Source organism: Schistocerca cancellata, chromosome 2, assembly GCF_023864275.1.
Source record: "Schistocerca cancellata isolate TAMUIC-IGC-003103 chromosome 2, iqSchCanc2.1, whole genome shotgun sequence".
Lineage (NCBI taxonomy): Eukaryota > Metazoa > Arthropoda > Insecta > Orthoptera > Acrididae > Schistocerca > Schistocerca cancellata.
The window spans coordinates 307,893,117-307,913,420 of NC_064627.1; the positions used below are offsets into that span (position 1 = coordinate 307,893,117).

The 20,304-nt window shown below is 42.1% G+C and overlaps 1 protein-coding gene across 1 annotated transcript in view; it reads right to left on the reverse strand.

The window, feature by feature from the left end:
* Positions 1–20,304, reverse strand: part of LOC126161691 (uncharacterized) — a 302,362-nt gene that overhangs the window by 231,842 nt on the left and 50,216 nt on the right. The window contains exon 4 of the mRNA XM_049917707.1: positions 14,383–14,572. Within this exon, the coding sequence (XP_049773664.1) occupies positions 14,383–14,572 (190 nt within the window). The remainder of the gene's footprint in view (positions 1–14,382; positions 14,573–20,304) is intronic.

Consider the following 20,304-nt stretch of genomic DNA (forward strand, 5'->3'; position numbering starts at 1 on the left):
ACAGACACAAGCAGACATATTTAAAGACAAAGAGTTTGGGCAGAGATGTCAGTCGAGGCAGAAGTGCAGAGGCAAAGATGTTGATGAATGACAGGTGAGGTATGAGTGGCGGAAATTTGACATTAGCGAAGATTGAGGCCTGGTGGATAACGGGAAGAGAGGATATATTGAAGAGCAAGTTCCCATCTCCGGAGTTCGGATAGGTTGGTGTTAGTAGGAAGTATCCAGATAACCCGGACGGTGTAACACTGCGCCAAGATGTGCTGGTCGTGCAACAAGGCATGTTTAGCCACAGGGTGATCCTCATTACCAACAAACACTGTCTGCCTGTGTCCATTCATGCGAATGGACAGTTTGTTGCTGGTCATTCCCACATAGAATGCATCACAGTGTAGGCAGGTCAGTTGGTAGATCACGTGGGTGCTTTCACACGTGGCTCTGCCTTTGACTGTGTACACCTTCCAGGTTACAGGACTGGAGTAGGTGGTGGTGGGAGGGTGCATGGGACAGGTTTTACACCGGGGGCGGTTACAAGGGTAGGAGCCAGAGGGTAGGGAAGGTGGTTTGGGGATTTCATAGGGATGAACTAAGAGGTTACGAAGGTTAGGTGGACGGCGGAAAGACACTCTTGGTGGAGTGGGGAGGATTTCATGAAGGATGGATCTCATTTCAGGGCAGGATTTGAGAAAGTCGTATCCCTGCTGGAAAGCCCCATTCAGAATCTGATCCAGTCCCGGAAAGTATCCTGTCACAAGTGGGGCACTTTTGTGGTTCTTCTGTGAGAGGTTCTGGGTTTGAGAGGATGAGGAAGTGACTCTGGTTATTTGATTCTGTACCAGGTCGGGAGGGTAGTTGCGGGATGCGAAAGCTGTTGTCAGGTTGTTGGTGTAATGCTTCAGGGATTCCGGACTGGAGCAGAGTCGTTTGCCACGAAGACCTAGGCTGTAGGGAAGGGACCGTTTGATGTGGAATGGGTGGCAGCTGTCGTAATGGAGGTACTGTTGCTTGTTGGTGGGTTTGATGTGGACGGACGTGTGAAGCTGGCCATTGGACAGGTGAAGGTCAACATCAAGGAAAGTGGCATGGGGTTTGGAGTAGGACCAGGTGAATCTGATGGAACCAAAGGAGTTGAGGTTGGAGAGGAAATTCTGGAGTTCTTCTTCACTGTGAGTCCAGATCATGAAAATGTCATCAATAAATCTGTACCAAACTTTGGGTTGGCAGGCCTGGGTAACCAAGAAGGCTTCCTCTAAGCGACCCATGAATAGATTGGCGTACGAGGGGGCCATCCTGGTACCCATGGCTGTTCCCTTTAATTGTTGGTATGTCTGGTTTTCAAAAGTGAAGAAGTTGTGGGTCAGGATGAAGCTGGCTAAGGTAATGAGGAAAGATGTTTTAGGTAGGGTGGCAGGTGATAAGCGTGAAAGGAAGTGCTCCATCGCAGCGAGGCCCTGGACGTGCGGGATATTTGTGTATAAGGAAGTGGCATCAATGGTTACAAGGATGGTTTCTGGGGGTAATGGATTGGGTAAGGATTCCAGACGTTCGAGAAAGTGGTTGGTGTCTTTGATGAAGGATGGGAGACTGCATGTAATGGGTTGAAGGTGTTGATCTACGTAGGCAGAGATACGTTCTGTGGGGGCTTGGTAACCAGCTACAATGGGGCGGCCGGGATGATTGGGTTTGTGAATTTTAGGAAGAAGGTAGAAGGTAGGGGTGCGGGGTGTCGGTGGGGTCAGGAGGTTGATGGAGTCAGGTGAAAGGTTTTGTAGGGGGCCTAAGGTTCTGAGGATTCCTTGAAGCTAAAAACAAAGATGATGTGACTTACCAAATGAAAGTGCTGGCAGGTCGACAGACACACAAACGAACACAAACATACACACAAAATTCAAGCTTTCGCAACAAACTGTTGCCTCATCAGGAAAGAGGGAAGGAGAGGGAAAGACGAAAGGATGTGGGTTTTAAGGGAGAGGGTAAGGAGTCATTCCAGTCCCGGGAGCGGAAAGACTTACCTTAGGGGGAAAAAAGGACGGGTATACACTCGCACACACACACATATCCATCCACACATATACAGACACAAGCAGACATATTTAAAGACCTAAATATTTAAATATGTCTTTAAATATGTCTGCTTGTGTCTGTATATGTGTGGATGGATATGTGTGTGTGTGCGCGCGAGTGTATACCCGTCCTTTTTTCCCCCTAAGGTAAGTCTTTCCGCTCCCGGGACTGGAATGACTCCTTACCCTCTCCCTTAAAACCCACATCCTTTCGTCTTTCCCTCTCCTTCCCTCTTTCCTGATGAGGCAACAGTTTGTTGCGAAAGCTTGAATTTTGTGTGTATGTTTGTGTTCATTTGTGTGTCTGTCGACCTGCCAGCACTTTCATTTGGTAAGTCACATCATCTTTGTTTTTAGGTGTGTGTGAAAGATGATGAGACTTACCAAACAAAAGCGCTGGCAGGTCGATAGACACACAAACAAACACAAACATACACACAAAATCTAGCTTTCGCAACCAACGGTTGCCTCGTCAGGAAAGAGGGAAGGAGAGGGAAAGACAAAAGGATTTGGGTTTTAAGGGAGAGGGTAAGGAGTCATTCCAATCCAGATGTCTGACATCTCTGCCCAAACTCTTTGCCTTTACAAATGTATGCTTGTGTCTGTGTATATGCGGATGGATATGTGTGTGTGTGTGCGAGTGTATACCTGTCCTTTTTTCCCCCTAAGGTAAGTCTTTCCGCTCCCGGGATTGGAATGACTCCTTACCCTCTCCCTTAAAACCCAAATCCTTTTGTCTTTCCCTCTCCTTCCCTCTTTCCTGACGAGGCAACCGTTGGTTGCGAAAGCTAGAATTTTGTGTGTATGTTTGTGTTTGTTTGTGTGTCTATCGACCTGCCAGCGCTATATATATATATATATATATATATATATATATATATATATATATATATATATATGTGTGTGTGTGTGTGTGTGTGTGTGTGTGTGTGTGTTTTCCTTTTCTGACGAAAGCTTTGGCCAAATGCTACAAGTGTTTTGTTGTGCCTGTCTGCAAAACAACCTGTTGGTAAGTAGCACTCTATCCTTTCCCTAATATTGTTGAATATTACTTTCTGGTATTGCAACAGTTATACAGTGCAGGAATGCTAAGACAATATAATTTATTGAGATAAGACATATTAAGGCTAAAATTATTAGCTTGAAAAAGAAGCACACAAAAAGTTTGGCATTGGCATTAGGGCCAAAGATGTTTGTTTTGTTTTAGGGTGCAAAAACAACTAGGATCATACGCACCTAATTCAGAACTGTAGAGCGTGAAGGCAAAGAGTGGAGTTAAAAATGACTACACATTAATCCCAATCGACAGAATAGAAGACAGCTAAAACCAGGGACATGGAGAAAGGTCTAAAATACGCCACAGAGAAAGGGAGGTCAAGAACTAAAAATTAAATGCCCTTCAGCATATTGCCACGAAGGATAAAAAGTAAAACGTGGTTGGCAGGCTGCGTGTTGTACCTTAAAATGGCTGATAATTCAGACATCAAACACAAACGAGAATGTAAGTGGTTACAAAAAGGCCATTTTGTCAGGAAATAGCAGACCGTCGAAGATTAAGCGCAATGAGTACAAAGTTGTGGGGGAGCACCAATTAACAAATGGTGATGGCTAAAATGACAGTGCCTGATACGCAAGTAGCAAAAATGATCTCCTCATGGTGAGAAGTCCAAGAGGAGGTTGTCCAAGCCACTGGGAGAGGCTTAATAACCCGGAGCTTGTTCTCATGAAGGGAGAACCAGTGGTGATGCCAAAGTGACACCACTTGGAAACAAATGGCAACACAGAGATCATCAGAGGGAATGTAAGAACTAGAAGGCTGAGGTATGAGGACTGCAGCCTTGGCAGCAGTCTCAGCAGCCGCATTTCCTGTCAGACAGATGTGGCCAATAACCCACTTAATCATCACACAGGCTCTGTCAAGAGTGCATAAGTGACACTTTCCCGGACCCATTGTACTAAGGGACAGTGTACAGCACACAGAGGCTTTGAAGGGCACTGAGAGAGGAGGGCACTGAGAGAGGAGGGCACTGAGAGAGGAGGGCACTGAGAGAGGAGGGCACTGAGAGAGTCGAGGCAGATGACGGAATTGAAAAGCCCGTGTCACTGGATGTACTGCATGGCCTGATACAAGGTGAAGAGCTCTGCTGTAAATACTGAGCGGAAGCCGACATCTGAAAATGTCGGTGCCAATGACAGGGGACACCCAACACCACGGTCTGTCCAAGAGCCATCAGTGTACACAAAGGTAGCATCAAGAAATTCTGTGCAAAGTTCATGAAACTGAATACGATAGAGCAAGGCTGGAGCAGTGTCCTTAGGAAGTGAATGAAGGCCAAAGTGAACACAGGATGGTGGATAGTACTGAGACGACGTAAGAGGAATGGACATGCAGATGCATAAACGAAACACCCATAGACTAGTTTCCAATGGACAAGGGACTGATACAAACAGAGGAAGGTGGTTCGATCTGTTCTCTAGTTAGTGCCATTGAGGACACGTAGGACATTAAGGGACCGCATATAGCGGGCAGCCAGGTAAGACATGGAATGACCAAGGAAGTTTCCCAGGAATTTCATATTCTCAACAAATGGAAGAGCAATAGGCCCAAGATTTAAAGATGGTGGAAGAAATCAATTACACCACTAGAAATTCATACAAATGGTTTTGTTAGAGGAAAAACGAAAGCCACTGCTGATGCTCCACGAGTACAGACAATCGAGACATCGCTGAAAACGACGCTCAATGAGAGAGGTCCTTGGGAACTGCAATAAATGGCAAAATCCTCAACGAAAAGAGAGACAGAGGTGCCCAGCGGGAGACAGGCCATTATAGGGTTAATGGCGATAGCAAAGAGGACAACACTCAGGATGGAACCTGGAGGCACGTCGTTTTCCTGGATGAAGGTGTCCGACAAGGCAGAACCCATACATATCTTGAAAACTCTGTCTTGTAAAAATTCCTGCAGGAAACTGTGCAGGTGGCCATGGAAGCCTCATGTGTTGAGAGTACGGAAGATACTAGTCCTCCAGCAGATGCCGTAGGCTTTCTCCAAATCAAAAAACATGGCCAGTTTGGAATTTCTGCATAAAACCACTCATGACGGGTGGACAAAGGGACGAGATGGTCAACTGCAAAATGGCACATTCGAAATCGATGCTGTGCAGTTGTTAGTAAATTGCGAGACTTGAGCCACCATACCAGCTGGTCATGAATCATACATTCTACAAACACAGCTAGAAGGAAGGTGTTTGTCCTTACTGGGCATAGGTATGGGAATGATGGTGACTTTGCCTCAGCGTCTCGGAAATGTGCCCTCTGCCCAGATGTGGTTGTATGTGTGTAGCAGAAAGTGCTTGCTTGAAAGAGAAAAGTGCTGCAACATCTGAATGTGAGCATGATCTAGCTCCTTCACAGTAAAGGCGGCATTGTAGCACTCGTGTTCTGAGGAGAGAAGGGCATCACCCAAACTTCCTCAGCTCGTTTCCGATGGACGAAGGCAGGGTGATAGTGGGAGAAGCTCTAAATCTTTGCAAAATGGCAACCCAAGGTATTGGAGATAGCAATAGATTCCACGATGACATCGTCTGCTACCATCAGGCCAGAAATTAGGGAATGGATCTTTGTCCCAGAGAGCCGTCAGAGGTTGGATGAGGGAGTGGAGCTGTTAAAAGGACTAGTGAATGAAATCCAGCTAGCATTTTTGCTATCCTGAAGAACATGACGACACTGTGCACACAACTACTTATAATGAATGCAGTTTGCCATTGTAGAATGATGGTTAAAAACACGGAGAGCACATCTCCGCGTGCGAATTGCAAGGCGAGGTAAAGAGGAAGTGCAAGGAATGGAATGTTCTGTGACAGTAAGATAACAATTGTAAGATGTTCTACCTGGTCATCACACCTGGGGAAATGTTATTTGTCAAAGGTCACCAGGGAGGTGTAAAGCCTCCTGTCAGCCTTAATGAGCTGCCACTGGGGCGTGCGTAGGTGGGGTAGGAGTCACCAAACGAATAGCATATGGGAAATGGTCATTTGAGTATGTGTCAGAGAAAGTGGACGCTCGAGATGGTGGGCAAGCTGGGCAATGTGGAAGGATAGGTCCAAATGGGAAAAGGTGCACATGGAGCCTGCAAGGAACATGGATGTTCCTATGTTAAGGCAGAAAAAGGTTACGCTGATTGAGAAGGTCAGCCAAGAGGGCACTTCTTGGACAGGTTGTGAGAGAACCCCACAGTGGATGGTGTGCATTAAAGTCACTGAGCAGCAGAAAGGGCAAGGTAGCTGTCCAATAGGCTGAAGGAAGTCTGCCCTGGTGACGTCGAATGACAGAGGGATGTAAACAGTAAAAAGGGGAAGGTCAAGTGAGGAAGGAAAAGGCAAACTGCAACAGCTTGAAGACAGGTAGTCAGGAGAATGAGTTGACTGTGAACGTCATCCCGTGTGAGCAGCACGACTCCCCCATGAGATGGAATGCCATCCTTGGAAGGAGGTTAAAACGGACCGGGAAGAAATGAGAGAGCTCAAAGCGGTTGTGAGGACGCAACTCTGTTTCCTGAAGGCAGAGGACAAGTGGACACTGCAATTCTATGAGCAAGTGGAAATCCTCATTGTTTGATCGAAGACTGCAAATGTTCCATAATAGAAGAGTCATGCTCCATGAGCTATACAGAAGTGTCGGAATCCTCCTCCAGTCAGCCTGCGGAGTCCAGGGCAGAAAAACAGTTGTGGTGCCCACTGGCAACACAGAGGTCAGCTGGGCGAGGGTATCATGTGGCGATCATCGAAGACGATCTTTGAGTTGGTGAAGGAGAAAGCCATTTTCCTTTCCAATTGTCAGAGGAAGACTCAGGTGTTGGTTGGCTGTAGGAACATAGGAAGTCTTCATGGGAGTATTCCTTCTGTCCTTTCCAGCCTGCCGGCTGTGTAGCTAGTGACTTCACCCCATGAAGCGAAAGTTTGGTGGTGTGTTGCACAGCTGGAGGAGGCGACAAGATTGCCATGACGCTGGGCAATTTCACAACCGTGGTGCTAAATTTGAAGTTGAATGTCAGCATGGCCATGTCCTTCATGGAGCTAGGTGCAGCAAGAACAGTACTACGAGATGGTAGGACACAAGGTTTCCGACTAAACAACAACTTGTGAGCCACCGGGTAAGGCACTTTTCATTCACCCCGACTCCTGGACAGTCCACTCATCAAGATACACAGGACAACTGTGGGAGGAGGTAACAGACAATCACCCTCATGAGCATCCCTACAACAGGTTACAGATTTGGCTGGATGTTGACAGGACTCTTGAGTGGGATTGTAACGATGACACTGGTAGCAGTGCATCGGGTTCGGAATATACGGTATGACTGTGATAATTTCATAACCTGATTTGATCTTTGACGGAATAACCACTCTATCAAAAGTGAGACAGAGAGTGTGTGTGGGCACTGAAGAGGCATCTACCTTTAGTCATCACGCGACAGTGCAATGACACCCTGAACAGAGAGGCACGTTTTGATTTCTGCCTTGGTCAGACCATGGAGCAGCCTAGTATAAATAACACCACAGGAAGAATTCAGCATTTGATGGGCCCTGACACGAACAGGATAGCCATGGAGGAACATAGCTGCAAGCAGTTGTTGTGCTTGAGAATCAAAAGTAGTCTCCAAAATCAAAGTGCCATTGTGTAAATGAGAGCAGGATTTCACAGGGCCAGCAATGGCATCAACACCTTTCTGAATAATAAAGGGATTTACCCAAGCAAAGGAATGACTGTGTTCACTACGCGAAACCACGAGGAGCAGTGCTGCAGCTGGGAGGGTCTTTGAATTGGTAGCCTCATTCCATTTACATTTCGTAACTGTTGAATATGAACATGATTGACTCATTGCGAGAAAATCCCCATGATTGCCAGCGTCTCCAATGGCACACTCCTTCCAACAGGGGCACCCGCCTTAAGTGATTGCTTATACTTCGCATCACACCCCCTCAAAACCTGACAGAGGGAACAATCAGCAATTTGGGAAGGTAGCAGTTCAGGCAATCACCCCTCCTTGGGCCTGGCCTGTACCAGGGGGTACGTATGACCCTACCCGTCAACCAGGAGCTGGGAATTATGTGTTACCCAGTCATCTGTTAAGTGTCAGACACATGGGCCGGCTTTCAGCAGCCCACAGGGAGGAGGAGGAGGAGGAAGAAGAAGAAGAAGTGTAACCTCAAATGCCGAAGCTGATTGCACTTTCCTAGCATTCTATCAATAAACAGAAGTCTATCATCTACTTTACCAACAGCTAAGCCTACATGATCATTCCATTACATACCCTACAAAGTGTTATACCTAGGTATTTGTAAGAGTTGGCCAATTCCAACTCTTTGATATTACAGTCATTGAGTGGTGTGTTTTAGCGTTTTGTGAAGTGTGAACATTTAAAGCAAGTTCCCAATTGTTGTACCACTTTGAAATCTTATCAAGATCTAACTGAATATTTATGCACTTCTTTCAGACAGTACATCATAGATAACTGCAAAAAATCTGTAATTGCTACTACTATTGTCAGCAAGGTCATTTATATACAACATGAACAGCAAGGGTCCCAACACACTTCCCTGGGGCACACCTGAAGTTACTTCTACATCTGACAATGGGTCTCCATCCAAGATAACATGCTGCATCCTCCCAACTAAAAAGTCCTCAATTCAGTCATAAATTTCACTTGATACCCCATACGATCATACTTTTGACAATAAACATAGCTGTGCTACTGAGTCAAATGCTTTCCAGAGATCGAAAAATACTGCATTTACCTGAAGATCGAAAAATACTGCATTTACCTGAAGATCGAAAAATACTGCATTTACCTGAAGATTGAAAAATACTGCATTTACCTGAAGATTGAAAAATACTGCATTTACCTGAAGATCGAAAAATACTGCATTTACCTGAAGATCGAAAAATACTGCATTTACCTGACTAATCCAAAGCTTTCAGTATGTCATGCAAGAATGCTGCAAGTTGGATTTCATACGATCGACGTTTTTTGGAATCCATGCTAGTTGATGCTGAGGAGGTCATTCTGTTCAAGATACCTCATTATGTTTGAGCTCAGAATATGTTCTATGATTCTACAACAGATCGATATCAAGGTTACTGTATGGTAGTTTTGTGGACCAACTCAGTCACAAATTTAGTATAGATTCTGATGGGGCCCTAAATCTCTGTTCCATTTTCATGATTTTAGCTGTTTCTCAACACCACTGACACTAACAGATACTTCATTCATCTTTTCAGTGGTATGAGGATTAAACTGGGGCAATTCTCCTGGATTTTCCTTTGCAAAGGAACATTTGAAAATATAGTTCAATATTTCAGCTTTTGCTTTGTTACCCCCAATTTCAGTTCCTGTCTCATTTGCTCGGGACTGGACACTAACTTTAGTACCACTAATAGTTCTTGCATATGATCAGAATTTATTTGGGTTTTGTTAAATATCACTTGGCAATATTTGCAATGCATCAAACATTGTTCTCTTGTGTTTCATTCAGCATCTCTCTGTCTACAGCCCTATGCAGTACTCTGATTCTTTACCAAGTTTTTTTTTACAGTGACTGTATACCATGGGGGTTCTCTCCCATTATGAAGTGTTCTATTGGGTGCATGTCTATCCAGTGCATGGTCAACTGTTCTTTTAAACCTGAGCCACAGTTCCTCTACATGCTCCTGCCCTGTGCTAAAAGTTTCAGGTTCCTCACTGAGATATGGCACTACTGATTTTTTATTTAGTTTCCTGAAAATACATACCTTTCTGCTTGTTTCAGTTGTTCCTTGTACATTGGAAATCATCGTTGTCACAACCACGTCACGGTCACTGATACCAGTTTTGATGTGGACATCCTCAAAGAGGTCACGTCTACTTATTGTCATTAGATCCAACATATTTTTACATCCTGATTGGGGACCCAAACTACCTGTTCTAGGTGGTTTTCAGAGATCACATTTTGTAATGTTTCACAGGATGTGCCCAACACTACCAAAACTGTAATTTTCCCAATTAATTGTTGGATGACTGAAGTCTGCACCAATGATTACAGTATGATTGGGGAACTCACGTACAAATGAAATGAGGTTTCCTTTAAAGTTTACTGTTATCAGGAGTTGGGTCTGGTGGGCAACAGAAGGATCCAATTATCATTTAATGCCCACCCCTGATACTGTCTTGCCCAAAAATCTCACATGCAGCTTCAATTTCTATTTCAGTGGATTTGGGTTTCTTGGCTACTGCAAAAAATACCCCACCTCAATTTCCCCTTGGCCTATCCTATCCATATACACTCAAATTTTCCTCAAAAATCTGAATGCTACCAATTTCAGGTACCAAACAGCTTTTGCACCTAGCATTATGTGAGGTTCATTACTTTTCAGGAGCATTCAGCGGACACTGCAGTTCTCAGCCCTTGGCACCAGTCCAGGAAGTCACAGCCTAGCTTGTCACAGAACCTTAAAAGTCTCTGGTTCAGTCCTTCCGTTCATCTCAGAACCAAAGGGCCACAATCTGTTCCGCCGAATATGTTGCAAGTTGTGAGCTTTGTTGAAACTCCACGCACTAGTATGGTTGTCTCAACTTTCTCTGCCAGTCACTGGAATGACCAAAGTACGACTTCGGAGCATGGACAAAAGGCATTATTTGTTCCATCATGCACGACAATCTGCAGCTGCTTGCATCCCATTCGCTTCAGCTGCTGGAGCAGCCTCTTCAACATGTTGAATGAGGCCCCCAGGCATACAGACTGAGTGCACCTGGTGTCCTTTCCTGTCCCTTGCTGTCATTTCTCTAAGGGATGCCATCATTCACCGTACGTTTGAATTGCCAACAATTAATAGGTCCCTACCCTTTTGCAATTGCCTGCTCCTGATACTAGGCAAAATTGGTTTACCCAATCAGATGAAGTTGAGTCCCACTGCCTCAGTTTCAGTTAAAGACAGGACCTCAAGGGATTGGTACAACACCATGAGTCCTTCCTGGTTCCCACCTACCCCATACAGGGTGCCTAGATCTACCACTGACAAGCCAATTGCAATCAAGTGGATAAGTAATGACAGATCGTGTACTTGCTGCAGAGGAGACAGGATCCACATGAGAGGATAGTACTTGAAGTACGTCTGGTACAGATATCACAGGTACGCAACTCTCAGGAGCTCTTCCAACACACCAGTTTGCAGCAGCTGCCAATCACTTGACAGCAGTCAGGGTGATTCCAGTTGCTTATGAACATCAACTAACTCATCCCGTGTTCGAGATCAGCAGCCACAGTGGCGTTGCATTTTGCCTGGTACAATGTATTTCTAGGCAGTGAACAAACAACTTTAATTTAAGCCTACTGATTATATTTTAATCTTTTGAACTAAAAAGTTGCTAATTCCCTATAAGAACTGAAGCAAACAGAAAAACAAGACTTACATTAAGGCAACACAAAAACCAGTGGCCGAAATTAGTAGCTCCCTAAAACATTTTGCAGTTAATTATACTTGTTAGAAAACTCAAAAGAGTTAATTTATCATAAATTAAGATAATATAAGAGGCTACCACTCTTCAATGGAAAACTAGATGTAACACAGTACGTTGGTTAGAATATCTGCTACAGCAACTAAATCATAAGTGCCAATTTACTACAAATTACTCACAGATTATGCAAATGACAAAGGTAGCTTCTGAAAATTCTCAAAAACGTGTATTTATTTGTGTTGAGATACAATGAAATTCAGAGATGATGTAGTCTTTGGCTGTAGCTGTGAACCACAAATGCTGATTTACTGCGAAATAAGTTAGGCATCCAAAACACTCATACTGCTAACTTAGAAAAATATAGTTTTGTGAGGGCTCTCAAAAATAGCTTATTTCTCATGTAATTACATAATGAAATCAGAGAATAAATGTTTTGAACAAGGGTAAGCCTACTGTTCTCAAAAATTTTAAAACGGCACTCACCAATATTCTAAATTTCACCATATAGTACAATACAAATGGGTATTAATATAATCAATTTAAGATTATACAGAAGTGATGCGAACAGTAAAATATGTGAATCCAGAATTTGAAATCTGGCACATGAATCTTGTACATGCGGTCTCTCACAAAGAAAAATTCCAAAGTTGATTTTCATATATAAACAAATGTGTGTATTGCACGAATTATTTAACTGAGCCGTTTCTGAGCACATTTCTACATTGGCATGCCAAAGAACCCTGGAGTGTGAGTTTATCTCAGTCAAAATTGCTAAAATGTGCAGCACCAACAAAGCATGTCTTCTGCTGATTGCAGCTAAAAAATATATGATGTGAAAACACAAAAGCAGATGATCTCAGTTTAATTTAAAATGACGAACAATCAGAGAGCTGCATAGCTGATATACTCAACAAATATCAAGTATCCAGTGAAGCAAGAATCAACAAATCAGTTTGTATTGACCTGGGACTCAAATTGTCTATTTGGTGGCACCCATGGTTTGCATACAGATCACAAACAAAGCTCTCTGGACATGGTTATCAGAGCAAAATCTTAGAACCCATCTAGCAGAAGATGCAATCAATCAAAATGACATTAAGGATCAAATATCTTCGATGTCCAGAAAGGATACAAATGACTTTTCAAATCAATGCTAACCTGTAATCCAAGCTCAAGCATGTAGCTGCAGTCAAGGGTGATTCTAGAAGTCTGTCAAGGGGGGAAGGGGGGGGGGGGGGCTACAGCCCCCATACCTCCCCCACCCCCCTCTTGCCACCACCCCTGGCTGCAGTCCTACCTATATCTGAAAAATATGCAAGACAAGTAATTTCCATGGTGGTGTGCCATGTCTGGAGGTTAAATTTATTCAAATTACATTTTCTCAACACAGCAACCCCATGAAGCAATGGTACATTGGAACTCAAAAATCTGTACCACCACCACAATATTATTCCTAAAACATATAAGGAAGATACTCAGGAAAGGCATAGGAAGCATTGCAGAAAATATCTTCCAAATGTTTCAACTCACAGAGTTAATGTCACTGATTTATATTGCTGCAGATTGCAAAATTTACAGATACATCTACGGTGTACAGCATTGAAATGAACATGGAATACCTATACCTATGCAAGAAAGTGATTAGAATTTCAATTAGTATTATGAGAACTGCTATCAATATGATAAAAGTTTTGTGAGCAGATTGGAAATCTTTCCCTGACACTACACACAATGCATTTGTCCGTTTTATTAGACACTTTGAAATTTTTTCTTGTCAGGCTCACGGCATTCAGGAATTTACTGGCTCTCTTCGCTTTGGAACGCTGTAGCCTTAAATCTCACTTAGGAAGCAAATATGGACCATCAATGCACAATTATAAGTGTGAGATTCTTGAGACAGGTTACGAAAGGAAAATGACAATATAGAATAAGGCATCTGAGAAAATCTTTTACTTTACAAAGAAAAAGTCTTAAAATGCAGACCATTTTGAGACCACTATGAGAACACTGAACACAGAGACAAATCATTGTTTGGTGCAACTTTGTTTTTTCCTTTATCTAAAAAAATAGTGTTATTATTATTATTATTATTATTTTACATGTAAGAAAAGGAAATGATATGTTTTGCACACACATAAAAATTTATAAAACCTTGTAATTCTTATTTCAGTTCAACAAAAGACTTAGCAAAAAAAACTAACTAACTAACTAAGAAACTGAGGATGATGAATATGGAAAGGGATAGTGACCAACTACAGTAATTTGCAATGAATAATGCAAACTAGAACTTTCTGTAACAGACTACCACTTGTGAGACTTCCAAAAATTCAGCATTAAACAGAAAGTACGCATTTTACAGAACCATTGCAACTAAATGGTTACAGCTGGATCAGAATGGGATCAAATTTATTTTGAGGTTTAGATGATGACATAATAAATGCTCGTGATGCCATGTTTAATATTGTAATTGCTTTCTGAATCGCTTGATACTTTGTTTCTGCTTACTGTGCTCTTCTACTTATACAGTGTACACGACTATAATTCATGGGCATAAACATCAAATGAGTCAAAGTGGATCATCATGTCCAAAATATAACCTTCACTTGGAAACCGACCAAAATGATAAAATATTTTAATGGAGACACTTGTTATACTCTTCATTTACCCTGCAAAAAACTCTAAGCAGTTCTCATTATGCACGGAAAATAGTCATTTTTTTCCTCACGCTCGCATAACATCATTAGATTATTTAAAATATTTTTTTTAAGTCTGCACAATAAAAGCACACAAGTTTTCAATAAAAAATAAAATTTAACTATACACATACTTGGTAATGTCTTTGCTGGGTCAGGTGGGATTACAATAGGGACCCATCCCCTCTTCCTCTGTGATTTTTCCTGAGATTTGTATGAGGATTTCTTTGAAGTACTGTTCTTCTGTTTTAAAACAAGTTCATTTACATGAGCTGTGCTTTCCTTGACTACAGGAGTCACATAAATTGGCTGAAATCCACTCAGCTGAAACAAAACAACCATTGATTACCTATCTGACTTAAGAAAACGTTTCACAATTACAACATGAGATCACAATGAAAAATAGGCATGAGCTAAGTTTACAAAATTTGATGACAATGATATTATTAACTGTAGCATTGAATGAAGTGGACTCGTTAGTATCACTACATAGTTCTGTATGTAATATGTGCTGATACAGGCAGTAAGAATTACAGAATGCCAGTGTTGGTATCATGATCGATAAGTGCATGAAAATAACTCCCAAAATTCATTAACAAAGGAGATCAATGGCAATGATGTAAATGTGTCAATTGCATGGCAGATAACTATTAAAGGATTCCATAACATTGCATGAAAATAAAACTAATACAATGAAAGAAGATTTAGATGCAATATATCCGGAACATGAAGAACTCTCAAAGAAAAACAAAATAATAATGGAAAACAATCTCCTGAATGCTTAATAGTAAGCAATCTCAGGGGCTCTGTGGCTCTAGAGGAAGAGGAATTTAATATACTAAAAGAGGAGAAAGAAAACTGGCGTTCTACGAATCGGAGCGTGGAATGTCAGATCCCTTAATCGGGCAGGTAGGTTAGAAAATTTAAAAAGGTAAATGGATAGGTTAAAGTTAGATATAGTGGGAATTAGTGAAGTTCAGTGGCAGGAGGAACAAGACTTTTGGTCAGGTGAATACAGGGTTATAAATACAAAATCAAACAGGGGTAATACAGGGGTAGGTTTAATAATGAATAAAAAAAATAGGAGTGCGGATAAGCTACTACAAACAGCATAGTGAATGCATTATTGTGGCCAAGATAGACACGAAGCCCACACCTACTACAGCAGTACAAGTTCATATGCCAACTATCTCCGCAGATGATGAAGAAATTGAAGAAATGTATGAGGAGATAAAAGAAATTATCAGACAGTGAAGGGAGACGAAAATTTAATAGTCATGGGTGTCTGGAATTCGATAGTAGGAAAAGGAAGCAAAGGAAACGTAGTAGGTGAATATGGATTGGGGGGAAGAAATGAAAGAGGAAGCCACCTGATAGATTTTTGCACAGAGCATTACTTAATCATAGCTAACACTTGGTTCAAGAATCATAAAAGAAGGTTGTATACATGGAAGAAGCCTGGAAATACTAACAGGTTTCAGATGGATTATATAACGGTAAGACAGAGATTTAGGAACCAGATTTTAAATTGTAAGACATTTCCAGGGGCAGATGTGGACTCTGACCACAATCTATTGGTTATGAACTGTAGATTAAAACTGAAGAAACTGCAAAAAGTTGGGAATTTAAGGAGATGGGACCTGGATAAACTGATTAAACCAGAGGTTGTACAGAGTTTCACGGAGAGCATAAGGGAACAATTGACAGGAATGGGGGGAAAGATATACAATAGAAGAAGAATAGGTAGCTTTGAAGGATGAAGTAGTGAAGGCAGCAGACGATGAAGTAGGTAAAAAGACGAGGGCTAGTAGAAATCCTTGGGTAACAGAAGAAATATTGAATTTAATTGATGAAAGGAGACAATATAAAAATGTAATAAATGAAGCAGGCAAAAAGGAATACAAACGTCTCAAAAATGAGATCGACACGAAGTGCAAAATGGCTAAGCAGGGATGGCTAGAGGACAAATTTAAGGATGTAGAGGCTTATCTCACTAGGGGTAAGGTAGATACTGCCTACAGGAAAATTAAAGGGACCTTTGGAGAACAGAGAACCACTTGTATGACTATCAAATGGAAACCCAGTTCTAAGCAAAGAAGGGAAAGCAGAAAGGTGGAAGGAGTATATAGAGGGTCTACACAAGGGCAGTGTACTTGAGGACAATATTATGGAAATGGAACAAGATGTAGATGAAGATGAAATGGGAGATATGATACTGTGAGAAGAGTTTGATAGAGCACTGAAAGACCTGAGTCGAAACAAGGCCCCGAGAGTAGACAACATTCCATTAGAACTACTGACGGCCTTGGGAGAGCCAGTACTGACAAAACTCTACCATCTGGCGAGCAAGATGTATGAGACAGGTGAAATACCCTCAGACTTCAAGAATATAATAATTCGAATCCCAAAGAAAGCTGGTGTTGACAAATGTGAAAATTACCGAACTATCAGTTTAATAAGTCACAGCTGCAAAATACTAACATGAATTCTTTACAGACGAATGGAAAAACTGGTAGAAGCAAACCGCGGGGAAGATCAGTTTGGATTCCGTAGAAATATTGGAACAAGTGAGGCAATACTGACCTTGCAACTCACCTTAGAAGAAAGAATGAGGAAAGGCAAACCTAGGTTCCTAGCAATTGTAGACTTAGAGAAAGCTTTTGACAATGTTGACTGGAATACTCTCTTTCAAATTCTAAAGGTGGCAGGGGTAAAATACAAGGAGCAAAAGGCTATTTACAATTTGTACAGAAACCAGATGGCAGTTATAAGAGTCGAGGGGCATGAAAGGGAAGCAGTGGTTGGGAAAGGAGTAAGACGGGGTTGTAGCCTCTCCCCGATGTTATTCAATCTGTATATTGAGCAAGCAGTAAAGGAAACAAAAGAAAAATTCGGAGTAGGTATTAAAATTCATGGAGAAGAAGTAAAAACTTTGAGGTTCGCCGATGACATTGTAATTCTGTCAGAGACAGCAAAGGACTTGGAAGAGCAGTTGAACGGAATGGACAGTGTCTTGAAAGGAGGATATAAGATGAACATCAACAAAAGCAAAACGAGGATAATGGAATGTAGTCAAATTAAGTCGGGTGATGCTGAGGGAATTAGATTAGGAAATGAGACACTTAAAGTAGTAAAGGAGTTTTGCTATTTAGGGAGTAAAATAACCAATGATGGTCGAAGTAGAGAGGATATAAAATGTGGACTGGCAATGGCAAGGAAAGCGTTTCTGAAGAAGAGAAATTTGTTAACATCGAGTATAGATTTAAATGTCAGGAAGTCGTTTCTGAAAGTATTTGTATGGAGTGTAGCCATGTATGGAAGTGAAACACGGATGATAAATAGTTTGGACAAGAAGAGAATAGAAGCTTTCGAAATATGGTGCTACAGAAGAATGCTGAAGTTTAGATGGGTAGATCACATAACTAATGAGGAGGTATTGAATAGAATTGGGGAGAAGAGGAGTTTGTGGCACAACTTGACTAGAAGATGGGATCGGTTGGTGGGGCATATTCTGAGGCATCAAGTGATCACCAATTTAGTATTGGAGGTCAGCGTGGAGGGTAAAAATCGTAGAGGGAGACCAAGAGATGAATGCACTAAGCAGATTCAGAAGGATGTAGGTTACAGTATGTACTGGGAGATGAAGAAGCCTGCACAGGATAAAGTAGCATGGAGAGCTGCATCAAACCAGTCTCAGGACTGAAGACCACCACCACCACAACAACAACAACAACAACAAAAGAGGATTTGGTCGCAACATGTTCCAGTATGAAGACCTCATGAAGAAGTGAAGAAAAAAGTAATAAATTCACAACCTGTGTCTTAATCTCACAAAATTCATGTGTGGTTAGGAACACCAATAAAAGCAAATCACTAATTGTAAACAAGCATCAAGATCCTAGCGTTTCCAACAAGGATTCCAGCAATAATGTATCACCAACAATTCAAGAAGAACTGTGCAGTCATATATATCATAAGATAAAACTAACACTCACCCAAAAACAGTTCAAGCAAAGTCTTTCAATTCAAAGTTATTGATAAATTAAGTGCCAAAACTAAAGTAGCTAGGAAATTTCATGGGAAACCATATTCATGTTGCCAAAAAAGAACACTCCCCAAACTTGCATTTCTGATAATGTAGGAATTGTAACAGAAACAGATTATATCACTGGCAACAGCAGCAAACATGTAACATAGTATCAAAGACACACACACACACACACACACACACACACACAAATTAGAGAAGAGGTCAACGTCCAGGAAGTTGGTATACTGCACACTGGGTTGAGGAGGATAAAGTGTATGGCATAGAAATTGATGACATGGCGGTGAAACGAGGATAGGATGTCCTGTACCTGGGTTCAGATCATGAAGATATCATCTCGAACCTGAACCGGACCAGGGGTTTGGGGTTTTGGGAGGCTACGAAGATTTTCTCCAGATGGTCCATGAACAGGTTGGCATAGGAGGATGCCATGTGGGTGCCTATAGCTGTACTGCAGATTTTTTTTTTTTATACCTTCCCTTCAAAGAGAAGTAGTTGTGCATTAGGACAAAGTTAGTAACATGTACGACAAATGAGGTAACAGGTTGGGAATCTGAGGATGTTGGAAGAGGTATGTTCAATAGTGGCAAGACCATGGGCATGAGTGATGTTGAACACAGGAAACTGGCATCAACAGTGACTATTATGGATCCAGAAGGTAAAAGGGTAGGATGGAGGAGAGGAGGGAAGGAGTCGGTTGTTGTCTTTGATGTGGAAAGCCAGATTTCAGGCAATAGCTTGGAGGTGTTGGTCAATGAGGGCAAAAGTTCTTTTCAAGGGAGCACAACAATCAACTACAATGGATATGTACACGGACATGTTTGTATGGGTGCACGACAGCAAGGTTTTTAGCGCCCGCACGACAACAGATTGAGATGAGTGTCAGTAAAATACACAAAACAGTAAGATAAAACATCACAAAAAAACAAGTAACAAAGAATGGAAAACTATGAGCGTACCCACACAGAACCACGGAATGAGGTGCTGTGTCAGTAGTAAAACATTAATGACACAAGAAGAAAGTGGTATAAGGAGCTAAAACAATTTAGCAGATGGATGTGGTTGGCTAACCACAAGAATAAAAAAAGAAGCCAGCCATTCTGCAACACACTAAAACCTCCAGTCTAAAAGTTTAGGCCACAGTCCAGACACATAACAAAACTTTAAACCTTAGTCATTCTCGTGTCATCATCAGCTAAAATAGAGGATAGATCCCCAACAATATTTGCTTCTGCCCTTGCATCACAATATAAAACACACTCCATTAAAATGTGGCTGATCGAGATGTGTGCGCCACAAGCACCACAAAATGGGGCATCCTCTCGCCGTAGTAAAAAGCTATGTGTGAGAGAGCAGTGCCCAATTGTAAGATGAATGAGGGTCACTTTATCCTGGCTGAGCAACTGGCACAAGGAATGTCACGGCCAGGTTGTTGATTTCACCAACCGCAACTTATTGGCCGTCACCGCCAACCATTCCTCATCCCACAACTGCATGCACTTCCTGTGTAGGACAGAAATGACAGCCTTCAAGGGAATAGGACACTGTGCTGCATCCTGTCCTCTGCAGGCCTCCTTGGCAGCCCAATAGGCCTGTTCATATCCTCATATCCCTACATGACCAGGCACGCAGCAGAATAACACTTGCTTACCCTGCTGCTGGAGCAAGTACAGTTGGTCATACATCTGCCAGACCAACTCCTTAGCTGGTTACAGGTTCTGTAACAATTGTGAGGCATTAAGGGAATTGTAGCGAATGAGAGACCGTTTACCCCAAACGCAACGTATCTGCTCCAGTGCCTTTAGGAGCACGTGGAGGTCTACTGAGAAAAAGGTAATCTCATCAAGAAGGTAAATCCTGGTGACATGGTCGAGGAAAATGATTGAGCAGCCAAGGGAATTCCCTAGTTTGGAGCCATCAGTGTACACTTCTATGAAACCTTGATGCATACCTAAAAAAAAAAAAAAAAAACAGACAGATATTGAAATGTAAAATCTGACGTACAATT